General features: G+C 44.3%; 1 protein-coding gene across 6 annotated transcripts in view; it reads right to left on the bottom strand.

Annotated features, from left to right (window-relative positions):
- The window catches only part of itsn2a (intersectin 2a), a 41063-nt gene that overhangs the window by 860 nt on the left and 22369 nt on the right, over positions 1-17834 (bottom strand). For 2 of the 6 annotated variants that reach the window (XM_073493375.1, XM_073493372.1), the window contains 27 exons: positions 17518-17780; positions 17297-17446; positions 17080-17220; positions 16904-16991; positions 16669-16808; positions 13585-13724; positions 12559-12958; positions 12292-12461; positions 12021-12081; positions 9943-10175; positions 9815-9855; positions 9567-9733; positions 9046-9079; positions 8780-8943; positions 7360-7456; positions 6738-6929; positions 6462-6506; positions 3140-3261; positions 2944-3050; positions 2241-2424; positions 2055-2153; positions 1810-1977; positions 1393-1605; positions 1139-1260; positions 962-1044; positions 798-881; positions 534-707 (listed from right to left, as the gene is read on the bottom strand). In XM_073493375.1, the coding sequence (XP_073349476.1) occupies positions 534-707; positions 798-881; positions 962-1044; positions 1139-1260; positions 1393-1605; positions 1810-1977; positions 2055-2153; positions 2241-2424; positions 2944-3050; positions 3140-3261; positions 6462-6506; positions 6738-6929; positions 7360-7456; positions 8780-8943; positions 9046-9079; positions 9567-9733; positions 9815-9855; positions 9943-10175; positions 12021-12081; positions 12292-12461; positions 12559-12958; positions 13585-13724; positions 16669-16808; positions 16904-16991; positions 17080-17220; positions 17297-17446; positions 17518-17780 (3882 nt within the window). The remainder of the gene's footprint in view (positions 1-533; positions 708-797; positions 882-961; positions 1045-1138; positions 1261-1392; positions 1606-1809; positions 1978-2054; positions 2154-2240; positions 2425-2943; positions 3051-3139; positions 3262-6461; positions 6507-6737; positions 6930-7359; positions 7457-8779; positions 8944-9045; positions 9080-9566; positions 9734-9814; positions 9856-9942; positions 10176-12020; positions 12082-12291; positions 12462-12558; positions 12959-13584; positions 13725-16668; positions 16809-16903; positions 16992-17079; positions 17221-17296; positions 17447-17517; positions 17781-17834) is intronic. The other 4 variants (XM_073493373.1, XM_073493374.1, XM_073493376.1 and 1 more) reach the window with 4 other exon arrangements.

The following is a 17834-nucleotide window of genomic DNA, read 5'->3' as shown; positions in this document are numbered from 1 at the left end:
ATAAAGAAAGAAGCTCCTTGAGGGGGAATTAAATCTGAGAGGAGCCAGATTGATACTGGATTATGCAGTTTACAAGATTTTCAATGTTCTTTATATTTTTGAAAAACCTGCTAGTGTGAACATTTAAATAAAAAATAAAAAAAGTTTGGATTTTGTACATTTTTCATTGATGTCTGATGATTTATAATGGTGATGAACGCTGGTTGGCGGGGCCCCCTACAGACTATAGAGTCACCGCTGTCTGCACTACAACCCCTCACCTGACAGGTAGTGCTTACTTCAAGGCCGCAAACACAATAAGAGTCGAGATACAAAGACAGAAAACAGGAAAAGGGAAAAGCAGCATACATTAAAAAAATAAATAGTTGAAAGCGGAGCGTCTGTCGCTTTAAATCTGTTCAAACAAGCGAAGCAGACATGAGAACCTGGCATGATTCCCTTCATCCTGTACACACAGGACAAATTGGACAAAAAGCCTAATAATCCATTCTGTTTGTGTGAACATCAGTGTGATGTGTGCCTCATCCACTGACCATCTGGCGAGAACTGGTCCTTCTCAAACACAGTGATGCACAGGACGTCCTGGTAGAGGTCTTTGATGAAGAACTGGCAGTTGAAGTTCCACTTTGGGTTCAGGGTGTCGCTGACCGGTCTGGAGGTGTAGCACTGAGCCCCCATCGTCAGCTCACAGTACGGATTACTCTTACCTGGAGAGGAAATAATACATCTTATGATAGTATTGCTTTAAAGAAACTGATACGGATGGACAGGATCGGTGTTCCTTCACAAGGCCTCACCATTGGGTTTACAGGCTTTGAGCTCCTGGGCTTCAGCGACGGTTACCAGCAGTCGGCCGATACCGCTGCTCTTCAGGGAACGAGCTAAAACAAACGCACAGACAGTGAACAGTGAGTGGACACAGATTCTTCTCAAAAATCTCTCACACGTGGTCAGAAGTTACCTTGGTAAGCCTTCTCTCTCTTCTTCTTCTCCGTCTCTATGAAATGTTCGGACGCCGATTTGATTTTCTGGACCCACGCTGTCCTAGAGACGCAAGAAATACACACCGTAAATCCTTCCACACGGCATGATCAGGTTATTGGTGAAGTGTGTGAAGGCGTGCACGTGTCTTGGCTACCTCTCGTTCAAGGTCTCAGTTTTGAGCGTGTAGACACGATCGATGTGCGAGACGTGGAAGAGCGGCTCGTCGCTGGACGGGTCGGGCGGCATTTTCACCAAGACTTCGTTAAGAAACAGTGGCTGGAGAGGAAAAACGATAAAAAAATAGACTTTTTAGACCCTCCCTTTGCACTGCTTCATAAATAAGCAAAGTAGTATTCAAACACAACAAAGGTATTTAATTCCTGTGTGAGAAAAGTGCCTCTTGCTTACTGTTTTGTACATCTTCAGCTGGATGCTGGTCTTGAGGCTGAACAGCTTGTCTGGTCCTGAGGATGAGAAGGGTTTGGCGCTGTGTGTGAGGAGGAGGAAATCGTTGAAGAGGAAAGCCCAGAGCTCCCTGCTGCTTTTGGTTTTGTAAAGCCGACCGCTGTGGAGCAGCTTGCGAGGCCCGAGGCAATTAGTCAGCGAGTTGAAGACCAAGTGCTGAAAGAGAGAGGGAGACGGGGAGGAAAGTGAGGCGTGACTGAGGAGAAGAGGGATGTAGGAGAGGAGGGAAACTGTCAAGTGCAGTAAGTGCTTTAGTGAAAAACGCTTCCTGGCATCGCTGTGTGCATTTGTTTTATGTACCAGACAACATAAATTCTGATGAGAACGTGTCGTGAAGCTGCAGAGTCCAACTGTGTTTACCTCTATAGGTCCCTCACACTGGACGTGGCTCTGGATCCACTCCAGCCTGTCCGAGTTCTCCTTCTCCCGGACTCCCTCGTTGACCTGAGAGCACAGCTCCTCGGCTCGCTCCAGAGCTTCTCTCAGCGGGTTGCGGTCTGCGTGGCCGTCTGGGGTGTTCTCCAGGATCTGAAGGAAAGGAGACGGATTAGAGAAAAGTCATGAAATCACTTATAATTAGACACAGAGAGAGCTTTTCTCCTTACGTTCTTTATGAGCAGGGGGTAGCGTGTGATCCTCTGCATGGGCTTGAGGAGGAAGCTGGACAGCGGCATTCCTTTACAGCGGTAGTTGGTGGCTATCTTCTGCTCGAGAGGAGGCAGACGGTTAGAGAGATTTATATTTTATTGCATCTCACAGAGCCGTGTCTGTTCTTCATCCACAACTCGTACCTTGAGGAAGTCTTTAAAGTCTGGCTGGTTGTAGGTTTTGCTCTGCAGCAGGGCGGCGGCGTTGAGCTGACAGGAGCAGAAGCGGATGTAGGGCTGCATGTGGGCGAGCTCGGCAGCCAACAGGTCCCCGATCAGCTGAACAGGCATGTTGTCTCCTCCTGTCTTTTTACGCACACGCAGCGCCCTGAGACGGAGATAATGTAAGACATGATTGATTGTCTTTATAAATATGTATATTTTACTGCCTTAACTGCTGCTGTACTTTTTGCTGTTATACCTTTAACTGATTTTATATTATGCTTTTTTCTTATTTCTTTTTATGCAGTTTCTTTGCTTTATAACTTTCATAGATTTTACTGTCACTATACTAAGTTTTTATATATTTACATCTTATACTATATCTACTTATTTACTGTTTTCTGCAGTAAAGCCTCCCAGCCAAAGGATTTGGCAATGCGCAACAACAAACCAGTTAAAAAACTCTAAAACTATTTTTACATTCCCAATAACTCTGTGAACCAAATCTGAAATGTCAAATATTGATGTTTTACAGTGGATTTTCCCTTTAATAGTTTTTTTTTCAGCATTCAGTTCTTCCTGTTAGCCAATATTAGCCAGAAACTTCCATTCCAGTGTTGTAAGAAGCAGAGTAGATTCACATCATTTACCAGAAAGGCTCATAAAGGTGGTGTAGAAAACCTACTTGAGTAGTTTGGTGTTACACATAATCAGCTCCCTCCAGTTAACAAAGATCACCCCCATCTCAGCCTCCGTCAAACGGCCTGACTCAGACATTGGCTTGTGGAAGACCTGAGAGACAAATGGAAAGAAAAAACAATCCCAGTGGTTCATATTCAGGAGAAAAGTTGAATACTTTCTGAATATGTGTTTGTCTGTACCTCTAGAACCAGCTCCAGGTCATCCACGTAGGTCTCCTCAGTCTGGATGAGCTCGTGGATGTAACCCTGCCTCTTCCTCTCCTGAGGCGTCATGGTGTCCAGCGTCATCAGGTCGGCACACCCTACAGCGCGCGGCACACGCATGAAGACGAGCAAACATGCGTGCATGCACACAACACAAGCATGTGCAATCACGAGAAGAGCTGTCTGAGTAAACACTTCACACATCAGCATGTTAAAATCTCCCTTTATTATAAGTTCTATGATCATTTATTTACATTTAATGCACAGACAAGAGTGAGGCACGTTGTAGTTGCAGTACATGAACATACCAGGCAATGCTAACGCTAAGAACACTGCTAACAAAGATGCTAAATAAAAGAAAAACAAAGCACCTTTTTTCACGGTGGAGCGCTCACTCCGAATGATTGCATAGGTGTGAATGAGCAGAGTAGCTAATGCTTGTGTGAAAGAGCAGTGGAAGACTCAGTTGGGTGGTTCAAGTCTTTGAGGTACAAACGTGGCCAAAGGTCGGACGTGAATGTCAGCAGTGTGGTGTCGTTATCTGTGAATCTAAACGCTAAATATCTGCGTGATCGTTTTTTTTGCTGGTGATATCACAGTTCAGTACAGGATGACTCTTTGATCACTTGGAAGCATTAATAGATGGAAGAGTGCATAAGGGGTTAATAATTAAAATCACGACAATTTTTTTAGCACGAGCAAAATGCGCTAGCAAGCAGCAATCAAGGTTATCGGTGATTTAAGCAACAGTGAGTGTTCCCATTGGTCCATTTTAGCAAGGTTTAAAGGTGCAATATGTAAGAATTGGCCAAAAGGGGGCAGCATATCGCCAGAGTGATTGCTAACTGCTGCTAACTCCAGCTGCCGTTAGCTCGGTAAGCCATGCAGCTAGCGGTCCGGACTGGAAGCTCAGAGCGCCGGCGCCGGAGTGTTGATATTTACGCCGCTAGCCCAGGAGCTTTGTAGCGGGACAGGCCGGGGGCCATCTTGTTTAGCATGCAAACTGATGTTGACGTTTTTAAACTAAAATTCTTACATATTGCGCCTTTAATGTCGTTAGTGCAAGAATGAGTGACCCTGTTAAGAAATTGTTTGCCGTAGAGATTCATAGCCTTAATTTTAGAAAACTAAATGACTTCAGTTTTGGTGCCATTCACATATTATTTTCATTATACTGTGTAACCAAAACACATCCAGGTGATCCGTGTTTCCATTAATCTTTAGCAAAAAAACTACACATTTCATGCCTTCTGTATCAGAGGGACAAAAGCCTCTAAAGCACGTCTCGCTGCCTCTGCCTCGCTCCATTGGTTAATTAGTTAGTCAAAGAAACATCAAGGGAAACAAAGACGAGGACAGAGAGAGAGCCGGGGGGGTAAGGGTGAGAAATAAATGCCTTATAGGGGGAAAAAAAAGAAAGAAAAGAAGCAAAATAAATGAAAAGAATCAAAAACAAGAGGAGCAGAGAACACCACAGTCCTAAACGAGTGAGGTGGAAAGCGCAGAGACGGGCTGTTCTCGCTGGCGGCTGGGCTTCCTGTCGCGACAGGGCAATTCGGATTGGCTCAGACAGAAGGGGTGAGGAAGAAGAAGAGGAAGAGGAGGAGGAAGAGGAAGAGAAGGAAGAGGTGAGAGGAAAGCCAGCACTACTGTCCTACAGAGGAAACAGAAAAAAGGAGATGAAGTGGAGGAGCGGGAGGGAGGGGAGGGGAGGGGAGGTGAGTGAGATGAAGGAGAGACAGCAGACATTAATTTAGTTTTAATATTAATGCTAGACTCATACATGCACGTGCATTAATAATGTATTTCTGGAAATGTAAATGTTGTTACTAATCGTATCAGCCGGAGCATGATGGCAATTTATTACATTTTATTTCTCTGATGAAGCTCAAGATCGTGTGTGTGTGTGCCGGGGTGTGTCTAAGTCAGGACAAGTTCATTAGAATTAAAATTTCACCGTGTTTGGTGTCTGCAGCTTTAATGAGTTCATCCTAATTAAACGTCCAGCGCGTTCACTCTTGTTAACATAGATCCACTGCCGAGGAGAACATGCAGGCTATGAATACTAATGGACACACACAAAAAATGGACTCTTTTATATCATCAGACCGGCTGTGTGAGCGAGCACACACAAATCACACCCTTCGATACATGCCAGTGATCAGTGTAATGGACACACAGTTGTATGCGTAGTGGTGTCTCTATCCGTCAACCTCCATGTGAAACTAATATCTGAAATTTCCCCAAAATATGACTGATTAGAATGAAAGTTAATCAGTGGTTGTTCCATGTTGCTCTGTGACCCAGTGATTTGTTGGCGACAATTTTTAAAGACTATTTTGACTTTTTGAAAAATACGCTTATACACTTTCATGCTGAGAGGATGCTAAATATGAAGCTACAGCCCAGAGACGGTTGGCTTAGCTTATCAGCCAGCTTTAAAAGTCTCCATAGGCAGATTTTTATGTTAGTTTTACCCTCTGATGAAGCCATGCTAACTTTTTTGCTCCTATTTTCAGCTTAACATAAAGACTGGAAACAAGGAGAAGCAGCTAGCCTATCTAGCTAGCCTCCTTACATTTCAGTTTCTGTAAGGTTTAAGTTAATGAGATATAACATTTTTATGTTAGCTTACCTTCTAAAGTTGCCAAGCTATCCATTTTCTCCTCCTTTCAGTCTTTATGCTAAGCTAATAATTAACATTTTAGCCTGAGACCATCACATTCGCAGCAACAATGTGCACAAGCACAGTTCCCAAAACTTGTCCTTTGACGTTTTGTGAAATGTGCTTATTCACTTTCTCGACCAGACTATGCTAAACATGAATTTGTAGCCAGGAGACGGTTAGCTTAGCATAACATAAAGAATGAAAACGGGAGCAAATAGCTAGCCTATTTAGCTAGCATAGTTACATCTCATTCTTTCTAACATTTAAGCTGATGAGCTATAACGTGTTATTTAGTGAGCTTTTTAAATCCATGGTAGGCCTGCGTCCAGTCTCTATGCTAAACTTACAGCTTGCTAGCTCTACCTAACAATTGGTTGTTTTATGTTTGTTTTTTTTCCTGCAATAATGTTCATAAGCGTAGTTCCCAAAACAATTCATTTGAATGATTTTAAATCGTTGGTGCAGCAAGTTAAAAGGCCCGATCCTTTATTCTGGACTGAAGGAAATTACTTGACTTTTTTATTCTTGCCAATAAAGAGGGTCAACATGTATCGGATTGGGCCTTTTAAGTGCAGTGGGTTCATCAGTGATCCCTCAGTGATTGACACAAACCAACACTTTTGAGCTTACCGTCAGTCTTTCCATGCTCTGACATGGATGAGGGATCTACTGTACCTGGAGTGAGTCAAGTCAACCAATCAGACTTTTTCAGCAGACAAGAGATAAGTTTGTTTTTACAGCTGATGAACATCAGTTTATATTTGTACCCACCAACAGCACGACCACAATAATCCCAGCTACTCGTGTGAATTATTGATTTTCTCTCAGACTGCATGACAGAAAAATATTGTCCCTCTGAGAGAAGCTGTTAGGTGCAGCAGAAATGAAAGCTGGAGGTTTACTCACATTGCTGGCTGGGGTCTGATTCTGTTGTCATCTTGACATAATTGGTGGGCAGCAAGCCTGTGACCCCATTGACGTCTCCTTTCCACCAGTCGGGGTTGGTCTTGTCCAGGATGCTGATCAGCTGACCCTTGGAGAAGCTCAACTCATCGCGATTGGCAGCCGTGTAGTCGTACATTGCAATAACCTGGCACACTGAGGGATCAGAGGCAAGCATGGGGTTAAATTTAAGAATGTGGGTAAATTCGATTTATCAGTTTACTTAAGATTTTTACACATACTAACAGAGTGGCTGTTTGGTCCACCAATCCAAACAGTTATTGGATGGCTAGCCATTTAAGTTTGTACACACATAACTATAAGATTGGCACCTTGGCATTTGCATCATACTTATTTGGCACATTAATGCACATTTTCTATAAAATTTCAAATCCATAGACCCGGACACTCATCAGCAGTTATTGGCAGGGTCGTCAAAGCAATCATAGTCTATAATTATAATGTATTAACGTCTCTGCATGCTTGATTTAACTTAATTTATTACAGACAACCCCAACCGTGCAATAACAGATCATGCACACTGGTCACGAATAGGATGCAATGTTCAAAGAGTGTCAGCCGTCACCTGGCAGAGGGGAGGGGGAGGACTTGGTGCTGGAGGGACCGAGGAGCTTGACGTGAGAGGAATGAAACCAGCCTCTCTGGCGCTTCTTGCCTCTCGCCTGGAGGGAAAAGAGCCAGTGAGAGTAAATCAATCTCTTGCCGGTTCGCTTTTGAATTCTACATCGCGAGATGAATTGATGGATCGATTCTGTCCGGGCAGGGAGCAGAACCTCCAGAATCTCAGCAGCGCAAACAACAATCTATGCTCAATCTCGACGGGTCTTTACTGGGAATTTATACTCACTGCCTTCATAAATCAAACCAAAGCTCAACCTGAAGACTGTGGACCGACCAACAGACTTCTGTTTAATGTCTCATCCCTCTTGATCTCGATCAGCATATTCATTACCGAGATCACTGTACAACGATGTTAAATTAAATTCTGACTACCTTGGCTGAACCGTCCGCTCCTCGCTGTTTCTCAGCCGTCTCATTACTGTGTCAAACTGTACACTGAGGGTTTAACCGGAGCTACAGTGGCAACCTCAGCACAAAATAGACAGTGTGGATTAACCTCTCACTGCTGGAGCTATATGACATATAGACAGCCTTGTTATTACTCCTGTAACCTCCTGCCCACCTCCCACCAGCTCTCCATTGATCTGACAAGTCAGCAGATACACAGACATCTACAGTACAGGTTGTGTTTGGTGGAAAAAGAAATGTTTTCTTCCATCGTGTTTTAAGGCTTGTAGGACATGACATACATCATACATGACCAAGACATTTTTCTCGACAATCATTTAACAGTGCTTTAAATAGTTTTCACACTGTTAAAAGGTGCAATACGTAAGAATTATAGTTTAAAACGTTCAAAAATTATCAACAGAATGTGAAGAAATAGCACATCTATTGAAGTTACTACCTAAAGGCAGCTACAGTTAGCAGCAGGTAGCAGCTACCCCGGTGATATGCTGCACCCTGTTTGTTTCGACAGGTGGGCAATTCTTACATACTGCACCTTTAATATACCAATAAAAACCTAAATACCATAACAATGTAAAATACCATAACCCATAAAAGATTAATTTTTCATTCAAAAATATCTTTTTTTGTTGCGTCTTTTCCCTCAACAGCAGTGGGTGACAACCAGAGGTCAATTATTACACATTGCACCTTTAAATATTGTCTCATTTGCCTTCAATTCTCCAGCAATGTGGATATTCAGATATGAGCAGTGGATTTAAGAGAACTACAGCTGATTAATCATGCTCATACAGTGCTACACAGCGCAGGTGACTTTGAACTGCACATCAGTATTTAGAGCCAAACAACTGTTAGTGACATGCCAAAGTATTAGCAGCTAAGATTATTCTTCGACTTTTATTTTCTCAAAAAAGACTCATAACTCTCACAAAGACCATGTGGCTGTAATGACTGACCTGTAGTTCCCCGAGCCACCAGCCGGTGGAGTTCTTAGCCAGGACCACAATCAGTTGCCCTGGAGACAGACGCAGCTGATGTATCATGGGAGCGACGGTGGCGGCGGCGGCGGTGGCGGTGGTGCTGACTGCCTGAGCGATCTCTGTTGACCAAACAGAAATAGCTGAGGATGAATTTAGATCAGGTAAATGTCAAGAGCATTACAGAGGCAATCAGCATAATGTGACAGTGTGTGTGTGTGTGTGTAATGTGTGCATTTTCTCACCAGGCTTTTTGGTTGAAGCTCCAGGTCTCGTCGCCTTAACGAATAAAGTTAAAGTAAGTAATAAATAAGTCAATAAGATACAAAATTCAAGAAGAGTATATATAATATGCGGAAAAATAATGTTAGGGTTGTGATCAAAGATGACTGTCAACATACAGATTCATCTACTGATAACTGGATTAATTACTTTGTAGTATAGTTTATCAAATTTCACCATGTTCACAGTACACATACACATATGTGAGAAATAAGTAGTATAAAACCAAAGGAGGCTGTTTGTATATGATAAATTGCCTCTAGTGATGTCACTGAGTTGCATTTTGGGTAATGTAGGCTCCAGGTTTTTAAAAGCTGTTTCTGGTTGAGCATTGCACTCTGATAACAATTTGGACTTAGATTTCTGTTGATAAAGCTGACTAATCTCATAAATAATAAAATCACAAACATTTCATGTTCGTGTCAGAACAGCAGTACCATGGTTCTAACAGAACTCCCCCACTAATAAACACAAGTGGACTCACCTCTGGTTCGACAGGTCGGACGTAGTTCGAGGGGAAAACCCCCGTCTGATCCCCGATGCATCCTCGCCACCACTCTCCCTCTCTCTCCGTCACTATGACGACATCCCCCTCATTAAACGTCAGGTCCCCCATCTCCGGGCTCTCGTACGTGTACAAGGCCACATACTCTGGTTTGGATTGAACACAGGAGTGAAAGTCAGAACCTTGTCATGTTAAAACCTGTTATCCTGCACATAAACTCCGCTTACCCTCTAGATGAACAGAGTCGCCTGCGTCAAATGCGTCCAAACTAGAATGAGATCAACACAAAGTCAGTTTAGTCTCATGCTCAACTTAATTCGACATCAGAGGTGCGTGTCGGCGTGTGTCTTCGTACTCTGTGCTGCCAGCGGCCTCCAAAGCGACACAGCCTTTGGGGAACCATCCCTGCGTCCCGTTGAGCTGCCCCAACCACCAGTCTTCCCTCTGCTGGAGCACGCTGATGATGTCGCCCTGTGAGAAGCTCAGCAGCGCCGTGATGACGTCACCGATGCCGGAGGGGAAGCTGGGGTGAGCCTCCGAGGCGGCCGACCAGGAGGAGACGGCTCGAGCCAGCAGAGGGACCGAGGGCTGCGGAGAGAGATTAGATTCATCTGTTACATCAAGCAAACCATAAAATGAGCCTCTGTGACATAAAGCCACCTAGAATATTATTACTTTTCATTTGATTCTGAGCCTGAGACATAACCTACAAATGCCAGACCCACTAACACTGATGTTATCTATTAGGAGACGGGGATCTGTAAATGTCTGGGTCACCCACACAGAGGCAGAGAGAGAGAAGAGCTCCCAGTAGAGAAAAGCTATAAATATAAAACCATACTGCTGTTCAGGATGTGAGTGTGTGTGTGCTGGTGTCAGCAGCAGCGTGAGTACCCCAGCCAGACCTAGTTCCTTGCCCGCCAAAGACAGTTTATAGCCGACATATACTACGGAGGCAGATGTTGTTATACCAACAAGATACCTACTGAAATTAGATTTAAACCCGCATTAAGTTATTTTTGGCATGCCGGCCTCATAAAGTTGATATATAACCGATTAGCAAACAGCTGCTAATTTACACTTGCAGCAGCAGATGCAGAGAAACATTACGGCTTGTTCTATATTACGATAAAACTTCATACGGATTTTCAGGAAACTTGGTTGATGGGTTGAGCACGGGCCAAGGACGAACCCATTAAAGTCTGGAGTGGATCCAAAGTGAATTTGCGAGACAGGGCGTTTGGCCTTTGTGAAATAAGTAGTACACATCTTTAAATCCAGTAGTTAGTAGTTGTGTATCGATTCTGAATATTTGAGATGGTTTCAATGTTCACGTTTCACAATGTCGTGACGACATCAGTGGCTTTCTCGCTCTCCTCTCCGACAGCGAGTTGAAAGCACAGATTTCGTCCCCAAAAATTGCACAGAAACGTATAAAAACTGACTTTATATATAATATTCTGGCAGACCTCGATGTCAGCTTGCAGAAATATATGGTTGGCCAATGAAATCCTTTTATTTCAGCTGATGTCTGGGTCAAAACGGGAGAAAACCTGATCAGTTTGGTCTCACAGCAGCCAATACTGTCTGACAGACACCACAACGATTACCTCAACAACCAAGTCGAGGACAGTACTGTATATGGCTTGAGGTCGCCCAGCAGCTGGGATACAATGAAGATGCTAATGTAGCTGATGTTCACTTGATTATATTATATATTAGGCACCGAAAGAGGCTTTTGGGGTCCAGAGGGAACTCGACTCCACCACCTCTGAGGACAAAAATCTAGTTTTCAGCTGCTTAACGCTCACTTTATTCAGCAGCTGTGTCTGTCTGCTGCTCGGTGCTGTGATATATCTAAACATGAGCTGAAAGACGCTGACAATCTGAGAAGAGCTGAGGAGAACTGCAGAATATGATGATACTGCTCTCTGGATTTGTCCTTACAAGTTCCTCCTTTCACATTACACGTAGTCACTTGTTCCATTTTTAATACTGATAAAATATGGATTAGTGCAGCTTGAATTTTAATAAACTGGCAGGACAGGGAGGCCCCTGATAATTGAAAAGCTCATGACATTTTCAGATAATATTCCCGCTGTAGATATCAACTGATGAATCAGCTGCATGTAAACTAAGTTTGGAGAACAGGTACATTTTGTCCTTGTGATACCGGACAGCAGAGAGTAAATACAGATAGCGTACAAACAGATAACTCCCATGTTTCTCCCAGATGAAACACGACTACTCCATCCAGAAAAATTCACGTTTATCTCTGAACTGACGAGGCAACAAAAACAGGTTTAAATCTGCATGCAGGAGCGGGTCACTTAAACGTTTATCCGTCCATTAGGAGCGAGCTTTCTTTAAAGAAGTCAGACTCGACCCGCTGCACGCTGGAGTTTAAAGTAAACATAAGCACTCCCTCCTCACCTGTGAAGCGTCTGGTTGGGCAGGAGCAGGGCTGTCGACTACTACCTCCCCATCTGGGACTCTGGGTGAAACGGGAGGGACAAACCATTAGGGGAAGGAGCCAACACGGGAATAATAACAACCTCACAGAACTGAGGCGTAAATTACAACACCCAAGGTGACTGTTACGGACTATCAGACAGCAAAAAAAGCACAAAACTGTCTCACAAGTATTGCACATTAAAATGCCTTTGAGACCGTCCTGAGCATCCTGTTCCTTCCTGAGTGTTACCTTGCGTTCAGCGGTGGCGGCGGACAGGATGTTTTTCCAGGTAACGAAGGGGCAGTCTCAGTGGTGGAAGGGGTCGGACATTTCTCTGCGTAACTCTGGGGGAACCAGCCCCGGTTTCCACGGTAACTCCCGCACAGCCAGCCAGGCTCGCCGACGGTCTGCTCGTCCACCTGCATCACGGAAAACACGTTTCAATCCACCACAGCCAGGTGATGATGACGAGCATGCTTACATCTAACTGGACCAATCAGGAACAGTTACTCTCACCTCTATAAGACAGTCTGCGTCTACACTCAGCTCGTCTGCGTTCCGGGCAACAAACGAGTACAGAGCTCTGTACGTGGTCAGCTTCGAGGATCGCTGAGCCAGCACCACCAGCTGCTGCGCTGCTCTCTCCTGCTCCTCTTTCCTCCTCTTCCTCTCCTCCTCTTCTTCTTCCTCCTTCCGTTTCCTTTCTTCCTCTTCCCTCTTCCTCTTCTCCTCCTCCTCCTCCTGCTCTCTCCTCCTCCTCTCCTCTTCCTGCGCTTTCTCCTGGGCGGCTCGGAGGCGTGCCTGTGCCTCCCTCTCCTCCTCCTCCCTCTGTCTGGCCCTCTGCTCCTCCAGGAGCCTCCTCTGACGCGCCTCCTCTTCCTCCTTCTCCCTCCTCTCCTGCTCGAGCTTCGCCTGTCTGTGGGAGTTACATGCAACTTTTTAAAGCACAACACAGAAGAACATGTGTTTTATTTTAAATTAGAGCAGCAAGAGGTGATTACAGAAGACCTGAGGGGCAAGTGAGGAATGTTTTGTCTCTGGTGATCCATCTTCTAAGTCTGATTTAATCCTTTTTTTTTCTCTCTTGTGTTTATAACTTGAGAACTGGTGGAAAAAAAAGAGTTTTGCGAGGATAATCAGCAGTTCTCACCAGAAAAAAATGTCCTCACTTGCCCCTCAGGGCTTCCGTAGTTACTTGTTCTACAGAAAAAACAACTATTTTGATAATTTATTCATCATTAAAGTGATATTTATGCAACAATGGTAGAAAATTATGTCATCAGCATCTCCAATATCGAAATGTCCTGCCTTTATTTGTGTTATATCATATCAAACTGACTATTTTGGGGGTTTGGACTGACAAAATGAGACATTTAAATGCATCAGCTTGGGATTTAATAAGCTGGGATGGACATTTTTCACTATTTTCTGACACTTAATAGACCAAAATATTACTTAAAGAGAAACAAAGGCAGATTCAAGTCAACTAATGAATGATTTGCTGCACACACCATTATAAGTCACATTTTTCCTCATGCTCACCTGGCAGCCTCCTCCTCCTCCCTCCTCCTCCTCTCCAGCTCCTCCTCCCTGCGTCTCTGGAGCTCCCTCAGTTTCTCCTCTTTGACTCTGTACAGGTCGTCCAGGACGGCCTGCTGCTTCACCTGCTTCTCCCTCAGCTCCTGATGCAGTCACAGGGTATGCAACGCGTTAGAGAGACATAAAAGACACAAGACTAGTTTAACAACACAGAAACGGTGTTGTGATCAAACACAAAACACGACTGTATGCAAGCTTTTCCTTCTGCTCCAGCAGCCAAAACCAGCACTTTTTTATTAAATTTGCATTAAAACTATAGAAAGTACTGTTTCAAAACTCATCTCTGCATGTGGCGTGGGTTTAAAAAGGAGTATTTGATGCAAAACAGTCATTCCAAACATGCAAAACTGATGCAAAAGAGCCAGCCCACAAACTGGCAAACACACAAATGTGCAGGTTAAGCATTCAGTATGTGTGTGTTTTACCCTCAGGGTGCATCCTGTTTACACAGAAAACACAGGCTCGAAACTCCACGGAGAGAAATAACAAAAAGAAAAAAGGGGAGGACATGGCACCAGAGCACAAGCTCCATTTAATAATGAGTGAAAAGACAAAAGAGCAAGGATTAGCGAGGAGATCGAATCATCACGGGGATGAAAACTAAAACGAAGACTGTGGCTCGAGGGAACACAAGAGGTGAGATGACAGAAAAACGTAATGAGGAGCGGTGGTGAAAAAAAGATTACGCACTGTGGGAGGCAGAGAGAGACAGGGAGGAAAGAAAGATAACCTTGATGAGAAGGAAGAGCTGGCTGAGGCAGGCCAGCAGAGACAGAAGGCCCCGCAGGACACAGTCATCCATATCCCCAAGCTATGAAAGAAACACAGTGTGAGGATGGAGGGAGGGAGCAGGGCAGAGGACGGGATGGACAGAAGGTGAAATATAATAAGTGTGATTGAGATTAAAGGAGGGAAACAGAGGTGTGTTGTAGGGAAGGGACAAGAAGAAAAGGGTGATAAAAAGGGAAAGGAGGCACCACAAAATAAATGGAAAACCAGAAGAAAGATGTCCAGGTAGAGGGAAGCGGAGGAAAAAGAGAAAGGGAGAAAGAGAAAGGCGTTAAAAGCAGTTAATAAAAGAAACCATCAGAGCAGATAAAAGAGAAAGAGCAGGCTTTTTCTGATGCTGCAATCATTAGCAACAGATTGATGATACACCGTGAGAGGACATGACATCATTCTTCACAGGTGCTGAATTATCGGGCTTTCTGCCAGCCGACGTGTACATCTGCAATAATGGTCAGGTAATAGGTTTTCTTTGCCTGAGGTGAAACTCTAACGTCACCAACACCAGTTGAACCAGATTTCACAGCAGCATTTTAAGCGTGAAAAAAAAAAAAAAGCTCCCTACACACCAACTTCTTGTTCATAATATTGGTGTAATCCATCACACAGTGATGTTGCTTTATTTTGCTGTACCCGACCTCTATAATGAAATATTCATCTTAAATACATAACCGTAAAGGGAGAGTTTGACATTTTGGAAAACACGCTTTCTGGTTTCCTTGACGAGAATTAGATGAGGGATCGCTTTCAGGAGGAGGTCACGCATTGAGATTACACTGTAGTTCAGGTTATTACTCTGAAATATTACCACGGTGAAGTCCCTCAGTCCTCAAAGTTTCAACACTTGTTTGTAGAGCGCTACAGCGGATCGGATGACATATTGACACATTCACAGCAAAAACAGACATTTATCAACTTCATATTTTCTTTGCACGCTCAAAAAGGCTACTCCTGTTGCGTTTGTGTGCACCTCCAGTACATTTGTACGACGGGTCATGTCATGCAAAACTGTAGTCATTGAGTAATTGGAGTATTGAGCGAGCCGTTTGATCAGCTCAGCCAGGATGAAGAGAGGAAGCAGGGAGAAGCTAACTAGCCCAACAAACTGAAGAATACACCTAACAGCAACATCTAAAGCTCACTGAGAAACAAGTTGTATCATTTTTAATAAAGACTTAAAGCACTATTTGCCAGATTTACATAAATCCCAGTGTGGTAATGCAGTTTAAATTTACAACTGACAAAATCCACTGCATAATTTATGTTTAATGGGATCTATTACACAACTCAACTGCTTCTTGACTTTCACACCAGAGGGGTATGGATGAAAATCCTGTCTTGATACGTAGACAAAATTCAATTTCACTTCAAACTTAACCTTAATTAAACTCTAAAGAACCATTAAGATTGGCCTCATTTAAAATGATGCTGAGTTACTAATTAATAAAAAGGAAGAAAGAGAGATGAAAAATATTTAGACACTGAAGCAGGGAGGTTTGCCATCATGGTTTTTATAGTAAATATGAGAATTTGGGGCACTAAAAAATGGCTGACTTTCTAAATCGGACCACACTTGGGGCATCTTAAAGGGTAACTCCACCAAATTTTCACATTAAAGTGTGTTTACAGGTCTTGGGGAGTACTTCTGCATGTGAAAAAGTAATATAACGCCTTTTGTGGCTCCAGAAGGAGCTCCATTTAACCTGATTGCCTCCAGTGATTTCACTCAGTGGCTAAATTGCATTGTGGGTAATGTAGGCGCCAGGTTTTGAAAAGGAAGAAGTGCAAGATAGACCAGTGAACTGTTGCCTATATTACCCACAATGCAACTTCGCCACCAAGTGACATCACTGGAGGCAATGTATCAAATTACATGCATGAGACTTTATACTACCCTTTACCCTTTAAGCATAAGCAAGGATACAACAGTGAATACTGTAGCTTTTAACTGTAATAAATCTGAGGGAAGAGTGATGCATGGTCTGCTAAATAATAATTGTGATGTAGATTTAAACGATAAACAATCACTGGTAAGATGTTTGCTTGATTGACAGGTATCTTGGTGAATCATAATATTCCAAATCTTGATTTTCCGACTCCAACAAGTGACCGAGATATTTGTATCTTCTACAATCTGTGGTCTGACCTGGCTCGTCCCGGACTAATATAGATTGTGTTGAACTAAAATGTTCTGACATTGGCTCAAACAGTCATCTCCATCCTCCGCATGCTGAATCTGACCTTAAGCTCCTTGTTGTACTCCTCCATCTGGGCCAGTTTGTCCGTCGTCTCCCTCTCCAGAGTGTCAAGCTGATCCTTCAGCCGCCGGCAGTTCACACCTTTCTCCGTCACGCTCCCGGTCAGAGAGGTCAGAGCCACGGCTACAAGACAACAGGTCAAAGGTCAGAGACCGGAGAGAGAGCTCAGTGACGGGTGTTGTCTGTACGTGTTGTGCGAGCAGGCGTTTGTGACTCACAGGAGATTTTGTTGAGGTTGATGTTTCGCAGCTTCTCCGTCAGCCTCTGTTGTTCTGGGAGCAGCAGTGAGAGCTTCTTCTGCCAGTCCTGTGGCGAAACACAGAGGCATGAAAAAAAACTAAAACATTTATGGGATTCGTTTAAATGCGCAAACAATTTTTCTCCTTTCTCTCACCTCAAACTGAAGCTGCAGCGTGTTGATCTCTGTGATGCGTGCGTCCCTCTTCTGATTGACGAGGTCCACCTCTGCCTTCAGGATCCGCCGTTTGCTCTGAGCGTCACGCAGGCGGTCTGAGATCTGCTTGTGCTTGTTGCCCTTTGAGACCGGGGAGTTGATATCACAGCGTGCTCGTGCTTTCATTAACATATGCAAGATTGTAAAAATGTCTCACCACAGCCTCCAGCTCCAACTCTAGACTCTTCTTTTTGGCCCTGAGTCGGGAGATCTCCTCCTGCTCCCCCTCTCTCCTCCTCCCCAGCTCCTCTCTCTTCCCACGCTCCCACTCCTCCCTCCTCTGGCGCTCCATCTCCAGCTTCGCCACCTGAAAGCACGAAGAGACGTGGTCACCGGAGACGACAATCTAGTGGCTACAAGCTTTCTTCTCCCACTCACCTCCTTCCTCTCCAGCTCTCTCACCCTTTCCTCCTCCCTCTGCCTCTCCATCTCTCTCTTCATCTCCAGCCGCCTCTCCTCCTCCAGCCTCCTCCGGTTTTCATGCTCCCTGGCCTCCCTCTCCCTCCTCTCGTGCGCCTCCATCTCCTCCCTCTCTCTCCTCTCCCTCTCCTTCCGCTGCGCCTCCTCCAGAGCCAGGCGCCGTTTCTCCAGCTCGGCGCTGCCTCGCGCAAAGTTCTCCTTCAGCTTGTCCTCGAAGGACACTAGGAGAAAGAGAGCGTTGTGACACAGAGCAACACCCGAGGACGCCTCGCGTT

This window comes from Pagrus major, chromosome 22, assembly GCF_040436345.1.
Source record: "Pagrus major chromosome 22, Pma_NU_1.0".
NCBI classification, from domain to species: domain Eukaryota; kingdom Metazoa; phylum Chordata; class Actinopteri; order Spariformes; family Sparidae; genus Pagrus; species Pagrus major.
Note: the sequence above shows the minus strand (reverse complement) of the source record. Positions and strands in the feature narration are given on the sequence as shown.